This window comes from Mustela putorius, unplaced genomic scaffold (genome assembly GCF_011764305.1).
Source record: "Mustela putorius furo isolate JIRA1106 unplaced genomic scaffold, ASM1176430v1.1 tig00003870_pilon_pilon_pilon, whole genome shotgun sequence".
In the NCBI taxonomy this organism is placed as follows: domain Eukaryota; kingdom Metazoa; phylum Chordata; class Mammalia; order Carnivora; family Mustelidae; genus Mustela; species Mustela putorius.
In genome coordinates, this window is record NW_025422022.1 from 4,761,455 (window position 1) to 4,769,874 (window position 8,420).

The following is an 8,420-nucleotide window of genomic DNA, read 5'->3' on the forward strand; positions in this document are numbered from 1 at the left end:
GTGATGCCTGTGAGAGCCTTCGTATCTGTGGGCACCTGCGCTTGACCTTCTAAGTCAGCGGAAACGTGGACGTTTTTATATTGCTCCTCAAGGGTGGCTGGCCTTACCGGCCAGGAGCCCCCTGCCCGCACGCACAGGAAATGCTTCTGGGGAGGCCAGACGCAGACAGTAGCTTCCTCAACAGCTGTGCCCCTGGCCAGGCCGATGTTTAGATTGGTAGTTGGTCACTTCAGCTGAGGAACATGGAACTGCTAGGAAGCAACAGGTAGTTCTTTGTCAAGCTGACCGGAGAGTCTCCACTCTCCCTGTAGGAGCAGCGGTGGGTTTATTACAGTGGTGCACGCTGGATTCCTGCCTCCTCACACAGTTTTTCTTAGGTGTAGCATCACGAATGAGGGGATGGCTAGGGACAGAGAGGTTACCAGTTAAGATAGGTGGCATTGCTCAGAAAAACCATCTGTTGTACTACCTGCATTCGAAGGTGTAGGCGGTTGAAGAAGGTGGGAACGAAATAGGACCTGGCGTTAGAAGTTGGATATTCATGAAAGGAGAAGAGGCTAAGTCTACAGTTGCCAAGAGTCCCTTAATAAAAATTGGTTGGAGTTGCTAGAACGTCAAGGGTGCAGGCTGCCCTGTTAAAAGTCTCCCCCTAGTGGAAGTTTGGTAGAGCACAGCCAAGCCCTCTTTTGTTCACCAGAGGAAGTGAGCTGGCCTTTTATGCGATTGAGGGTGAGCTCTCCATTATCCACGCTGAGGAAGGGCCCAAATGTGAGAACAATCTGATATTAGCGTATATACTTGGGTTGAGTTTCAGAATTCATCACGATTTTTTTTAAGATGTCTTAAATATGTTCTGCTACGGTGAACTTGAAAACCCATGTTCTTTGGTGAAAAAAAAAAAAAGAAAAAAGAAAAATAGCCTGGAATATACTGGGACAAATAGGAAGTAATCAGAGATTAAGATTTTTCTTTTAAGAAACTGAGCATTCTATCCTTTTTTTTTTTTTTTTTAATGGACTTTATGCCAAAATTCATTTAGTAGATGCTCCCTTTTGGGATGATTCAAGAAAATGAGTGTATAGTTTTTTTGTAGAGTAAGGCGTAGATGTTGGTGTGTATATCTCAGGAGTCTTCTTTAAACTTTTTGGATAATTTATAAAAATCATTTATTAACACATGGAAATGTAGATGGTTGTGGATAAGCCCAAAGCGCCAGACAGGTATGGCCATGGCCACGGGACGGCCAGCTCCTTCACCCCCAGCTGCAGGACCGCCTTGATGGCAAAGAATCGATCAGGTGACTCAGACTGATGGGCACAGGCGGACATGGTGACATGTCCAATCCCATATGTGAGGGGCCGCTTAGGTGCCCAGATCCACTGGCTTGGGGACTGTAATCAGGGATCCGCACAAGGAGGGAGGTACATCCGACCTAAGTGTCTTGAAACCATGGGTTTTGCCAGCCCGATGTGGGAAGAGTTTCTGATCCCTGCAGTAGTAAGTTGGCCATTGGCTCGATAATTAAATAGTTCTCAGCAGAGAGCTTCAGGGCCTTAGCATGTAATGAAGAAGCTGTTAAGACCTCATTCAACCTGAGTGAAGAGAAGACGGTGCTTCTGATAAATTCTGTTGTCCGTTCTGCGTCACTGGTGCTGCCACAGTGCCATCCCTTAAGGTCATTAAAAACTGGCAGACTTTCCGCATTTCATTTTGCTGTGGAGCGTGGACAGGTAGGAGCAGATGGAGAGCTAGGAGAGGTTTCCCTTCTCTTCGTGGGGTCCTCACGGGAGAGAGGAGGCCCGCAGGTGTGCGCTCAGCTCCTTTTATGCCTTGGAACTCTGGGAATTAGCCGGCAGGCAAGAGCGCCTCTACCATTGCACAGAATCCATGCTTTGGGCCAGATTCTGTGAGACGCTCATCAGGTACTGTGTTCTGGGAGTGGGCCTATGTATGTTGCATGTTTGTATGATCTCTCTGCACTGGAAAAATAACTTTGACAGCTCCGCTTCCTCAATCTCCCTAGTGCTGCGAGCCTCTTGAATGCACCAGCTGTCCTCTCTCGCAGGTCCTTCTGTCTGTGCTGCCCTGAGTCGCTCACACCTTCCTGGGGGCCTGAGCATCCCTGTGTGTGGCAGTGGAGGGCTCTGGGCACTGCTACTGGGACGGGGGGAATAGCGGGGGAGGGCCCAGCTCTGAGAACAGCTGGTCTCTCGACTCTAACACGGGTGTATGTGGAGGGTCCTTTTGCCTTTTGTAAATAAACCCAGGCTCACCACGACCTTCCAGGGATGTGAGTGGGAACAAGGATTGGGGGGAAGAGGCATCCTTGCTGGGGTTGGCACACGGGCTTGGGGGCCGGGTCCAGCTGAGAGTCCCGAAGGGGCTCTTGGAAGAGGGAGTATTGGGTGTCCTCGGCCTCAGCCTGTGCCCCTGTGCTCGCTCCCGCAGATAGCCAGTCGGACGCAGAGACACCAGCGGCGGGCGGTGAAGTGCTGGACCTCACCTCCCGCGAGAAAGAGCAGCCTGCGGCCGACGGAGCCCCTGCGCCCGACGAGGTCCAGGAGGAGCTCCCCACAGAGGAAGTGCCGCAGGGCCCGGCCGCACTGCCCGGGGTGGGGGATGAGCAGGACGTGGGGGAGAGCCAGGAGCACGAGGACAAGCACGGTGTGGAGGAGAGGGATGAGGACGCAGACGGCCCGGAGGAAGACACCGTGAGCAACAAGAGCCTGGACCTCAACCTCGCCAGTCGGCTGATGGGCTTCAAGCTGGCCGAGGGCGACGCGGGCGCCGCGGGCAGCGGGGGCCCCACCCAGCAGGACCAGAAGCACTCCTGCGACGTCTGCGGCAAGAGCTTCAAGTTCCAGGGGACCCTGAGCCGCCACAGGAAGGCCCACGGCCGCGAGGAGCCCCGGGAGGATGGCCCGGGCACCAGCGGAGCAGGGGCTGCCGAGGACCCGCTGCCCGGCCCGGCCGCTGCCCCCGCGCCCGAGCCGGAGGAGAAGCCCGCTCACCCCTCGGAGGAGCCCCCCGCGGAGGGGGTGGCCTCGTCGTCATCAGAAGCCTCAGGGGACAGGCAGGGCGAGGAGGCGGAGGGCACCTCGGACGGGGAGAGCGTGGCCGAGAAGAAGTCCTCGGAGAAGAGTGACGACGACAAGAAGCCAAAGACAGACTCCCCGAGGAGCGCGGCCAGCAAGGCCGACAAGAGGAAGAAGGTGTGCAGCGTGTGCAACAAGAGGTTCTGGTCCCTGCAGGACCTGACGCGGCACATGAGGTCCCACACAGGTGAGGGCACGGGGCAGGGGTCGGGGGCGCTTTGCTGGTTTGGGCTCGGCCTGTAGGCTCCGCTTCCCCCGAAGCAGCGAGACCGAGGCCTGGCCGCAGCGTGCGCGTGGGCCGATGAAGCCACGTGAACTCGGAATTGAGCCGGGGTTCTCTTCCAGTTGGAGTACACTAGCGGCAGGGCGGCCCCTCAGCAGGGGTCGTTTGAGAGCGTTTTGGGCAGTCCTTTAAGCCATCTTCCTAGCTCTGGACCGGGGATGAGGGTTGCCCTGTCCCATAGAAGCATCTAGAAGAACATGGGCGTTGGGCGTTTGGGGCCCATGCTGGGAAGGACTGGGGGTGTGGCCTGGGGAGTGGGCAGTGGGGACCGGGGCTCAGCGGTGCTGTGCGGGAGGCTCCCGGGCTTGGCTCTCAGCAGGTGGAAGTTGGCTGCGCATGCGCACAGCAAGGGCCTTCGCCTTTCCCGGCTGTGCGGCAGCCGGTCTGACTGACGTCACTGAACTGGAGCTACACGGGCGTGTCAGGGCGGCCGTGTTCCACGCGTGTCCTTGCCCCTTCTGGAGCTCGCCGTCTACAGTCCCTGAAGTGGGGCCATTTTTTTGGACAAGACCTGGATATTACTAACAAAACCAAAAGATTTAAACCTATCCCACCCGCCCCCTCCAAAAAGAAGCCCCTAGAGCCTGCACCCTGGTCTGGGCTTTCCTCCTGCCCCTCCCCAGGCAGCCACGGTGCGCACATTCTTCCGGCTCGCTGCTCCAGCCGCCGCTGGGGGATTTGGAGGGCTCCGTGCTTGGCTCCTAGCGGAGAGAGATTCTTGGGCCCCTGGCAGGTGGTACTCTCAGCTGCTCTCAGCGCAGTATTTGTGAGCAAGAGGGAAAGCCCCAGCTGCTCTAGATCAGAACACAGAGTATCTGGTGCCTTTGACTGGGGAGGTGCCGCTGTCATGTGCAAGCCACAGAAGTGGTGCCCTCTCCCCGCAAGAGGGACCCCGCTGCTGTCCTCCCCCGAGATTCTTTTCAGGCCAGTCTGGGTGTCCAGGAGGCTTCCCCCTGGGGACCTTGGTTCCTGCATCAGTGTGTTAATGACCTAGTTAGATGGAGCACCTGGGTGGCTCAATTGTTAAGCGTCTGCCTTTGGCTCAGGTCATGATCCCAGAGTCCTGGGATCCAGCCCAGCCTCAGGCTCCCTGCTCAGTGGGAAGCCTGCTTCTCCCTCTCTTACTTTCCCTGCTTGTATTTCCTTTCTTGCTGTGTTTCTTTCTGTCAAATAAATAAAATCTTAAAAAATAAAAAAAAAAAAATCTAAACCTAGTGGAAAAGGTGGAAGGGAGAGAGAAGCTGAGGGTGGCCCCTTGCATTTCTGCTTCCTTATTTTCCAGTTCAGAAAAAGAGAATGGTTTCCCCTGGGCCAGGGGGTGAGGGGTGGTCGTGCCTCCTGCTGCCCGCTGCTCCCGTGCCTGCTTACATGGCTGCTGCTCTCATGTAGGACAGAGAGCTGGATTCTGCTAGCCTTACTATTAACAGACACCACTTCTTTCTCCCACCGCTCCAGGAGAAAGGCCATACAAGTGTCAGACCTGTGAGCGAACCTTCACCCTGAAGCATAGCCTGGTTCGCCATCAGCGGGTCCACCAGAAAGCCAGGCACGCCAAGCAGCACGGGAAAGACAGCGACAAGGAGGAGCGGGGTGAGGAGGACAGTGAGAGCGAGTCCACCCACAGCGGCAACAACCCCGTCTCAGAAAACGAGGCTGACTCGGGTCCACCGGCCAGCAACCACGTGGCTGTCACCCGGAGCCGAAAGGAGAGTCTGGCCAGTGCCACCAAGGATCCCAGCCGCAGGGAGGAACGGGCAGCAGGTCGGACGGCAGGTGCCTGCCAGGCTGAAGCTGGCAGGAGTGCTCCCAAGGCCGCTCCAGGGGGCAGCCCCAAGGGGCAAGCGTCTCTGGGTGACCCTGACCCAGAGAGCCCGGCGGCCCTCGTGGAGGCCCTGCCAGAGCTACAAGGCAAGGGGCCCGCCCACCCCATCCTGGCCGCGGACGGTGCCTCGCCACTCCTGGGGATAGAATGACAGCCCATCACGTCCCCCCACCAGCACACAGACGAAAGCCAGCAGAGCAAAGTGTCCTGAATCTGTATTTCATGAGGTTTCCTCAGTGCCCTTCAGCTGTCGGGGAGTGAGAGAGAGAAAGAGAGAGAGAGACAGACAGACGGACGAGAGGGAGTGGGCCGTCTTGGCCGGTGCCATAGCCTTACATCTCCGTGCAAGAGACTCCGCACGCACACTTCCGGTGCCTTAAGTACTCACCAGTCCTTCAGTGTCAGCCTGGGCGTGTGTGTCTCCAAAATGACTTTTTGAAACAAAGCATATATTTTAATGAATTTCTTGGAGAGGACCTTTTCATTTAAGCATTAACGTTACCTTCTGTATTGGTGTGTGTGAGCTTGTTCTTGCAAATCTGTGATAGTAACGTACGTTCTGTGAGCTGGAAACAGAAGAAAAAAAATTTGTCCTTGGATACCCATAACCAGTAACTGGAAGAAGATGATGTGAATTTCATGTAAATTGCCAGAGGATATGTGGATAAGATGTTCCTTTTTTCTCAAATAGACCTTTTTCTCGTTCTGTTTGCTACATGGTGGAGCTGTAATTTGGGCCTCCATATGGCGGGATGTGGTTGATGAAGGTTTCCAGTTGAGCGCCAGCCAGAACCGGGGAAGATTCTAGCCTCAACCTTGTACGTGTTTTCAGCGTTAGACATGGTATTACTGTTCAAGTTTCAAGACCTCTGTTCTTAACTTCCAGAGGAGAGTTACGCTGGCAACTTTAACCTATGGAGAACGTGCACAGATGTCCTGTATCTGATTTCCCCCATGTTTGGTATATGTATTATTAATATTATTATTATTATTATTATTATTTCATCAGTTTGCTGGTCTCTGCAGTCAGCAGAAACAAATGGGCAATATTTGTCCGGGGAGACCTGGGCTGCCCCTGGGTCCCGGTGTGGGCATCTGCCCGCAGCTTTCCTTGCCCCCCGCCCCCGGGTGGTAGCTCTTCTACTGTACTTAGACAAGCCTTTCTTCCGTGACTGCAGAGTCCAGCGGGGGCCGGGAGCGGTCCTCCCGCACGGGCCGGCCGGAGAGCAGCTCAGAGAGGGGAGAGCGAGGGGGCACGTGCCCGGGGCTTCCAAGGAAGCCAGGCAGCAAGGAGACCCGTCCCTCCCCGGTCTCCCTGCCAAACTGGGCCGAAGCCTTACCCGCCTGTGCTACTGTCGTTTGCAAAGCGAGGAAGTACTTCTACTACTACTGGTAATAAAACTGCACGTGCAAGATTGGAAGATGAAAAATAGATTTGTATTTACCTTCCTGTGACGTGGGGTTGGTGCTTGAAGCGAAACATGCTATTTCTGGTGTTCCTGAAATAGCGTGAACCCTGGGTGCGAAAAGGCAGGATTTTTTTTTTTTTTTTCCACGAGCATCCCATGCGGGCCATAGAATTCCCTCACTGTAGCCGCCAGCAGTGATGAGAGACGTTTCCCTACTGTAGCTGATTTTGTGTTCAGCGTCCTGCCCCTCCGCCAAGACCTCTAGGGCGCCCGACCCACTAGCCCTCCCCTGGCCACCCCTGCCCCCGCACCCCAGCCCCTTCTGGCCCCCGAGGAGTCTTCCCCCTCCGCTTCCACTCACCAGCGCAGACACCCACACCTTTATCTCCCCCGCTTCCTTCCCAACTCCTCCATTTTTGGGGGCCAAAATCCCAACTGCCCAGACTTCAAAGGAAGCTGTTTTTCTCTTGGGATTATTACGTGTGATCTCTTTGCATGTGAAAGGAAAAAGGTCGAGGTATCTATGACTTGTAACTGTACTGGGGATGCCTGAACCCGAGGTGTGACTGACTCTAGAGGGCCACAGATCAGAACCAAGGATCTCCCGTTACCCCTTCACACCCAGTGTGGTTTGCGTAGTTCCAATGCCTGTTCACGCATCCCTTCATTTTTTTTTTTTTTTTTTAATGACCATTGTTATTGTTACCGTTGTTGTCACTATTTGGGGTATCTCGTGTTTTGTTTCTCTCTGCAACTCTCCACACTAAAACTCGCGACTCTGTGGAGGGAAGCCATGACTGAGCGCTACGCTGCGGTGAGATGTAGCAGGAATGGGCCCGGCCGCGCAGCCGGGGGCCACAGCTCGCAATAATCACTATTGATTTAAAGCTTTATTTAGCCTCCATCTGTACCCTCGTAGTCGATAAGGTCTTGCCACATTTTATTAGTGAGATTGAGAAGTGTATTATTTGTTTGTTTTGCTCTCCCCTCCCCCAATATTAAACTGTGAAATTTGTGATTTGTTTAAACTCTGGGTGAATCATAGTTTAGTTTGCATGTCCAGTTAATTTGTTTCTATACAATTTGTTTGATTCTCTTTCTCCTTCTCTCAGGGCTTTTACAAAAAAAAAAAATAGTATATATATATATATATATATATATATCTCCATATATATATATATGGATCTTCTGAAAAGTTTTTTGAGGTGCAAGTTTTTCTCTTGTTTTTCTCTTTGATTTATGGACACAATGCTGAGATTCAATCACTACATGAAACTCCCGGCTGTGAAAACAGAATATAAAACCTAGGGCTGTTTCCCACACGGCCCCGGGGGGAAGCTATGCGACAGTCGGGGGCCGGTTTCAGAAAGATGCACCATCCCTTCCACCTGTCCGTCTCTGTCCTCTCTTTCCTCAAGAAGGAAGTTGATCCCAGTGATTTCAGCCCATGCATTAAACAGGAAACAATAATAAATGTGTAGAATTCATATTTTTCTAAAGGGAACTTAACTGCTGCTCCGTGTTATGTACAAAACCGGTTTATGCCACAGGAACAGAATCACAAGTTTGGTTTTGGTACTTTTTGTTCCTCTCTGTATTCAGTTGTATAGTACTTCCAAATTCAGAATGAGAAGAAAAGCTGTTCTGTATCAAACCATCTAAGCAATAAATGTTATATTTTAAAAATGGCAGATTGCCGGTCAATGGCCGTCCTGTGATTTGCTGTCACCCTGCCAGCGTGGCCTTGCCCCTTGCCCGTGCGGGACAGGCCACTGACCTCTGGGGCCATCAGGGGAACCGCGTGCCTGCTC

At 53.5% G+C, this 8,420-nt stretch overlaps 1 protein-coding gene across 1 annotated transcript in view; it reads left to right on the plus strand.

Moving 5' to 3' along the window:
* The window catches only part of RREB1 (ras responsive element binding protein 1), a 127,239-nt gene extending 118,926 nt beyond the window's left edge, over nt 1-8,313 (plus strand). The window contains 2 exon segments of the mRNA XM_004753673.3: nt 2,449-3,282; nt 4,834-8,313. Of these exon segments, the coding sequence (XP_004753730.2) occupies nt 2,449-3,282; nt 4,834-5,351 (1,352 nt within the window). The 3' untranslated portion in view covers nt 5,352-8,313.
* The last annotated feature ends 107 nt before the right edge of the window (nt 8,314-8,420 follow it).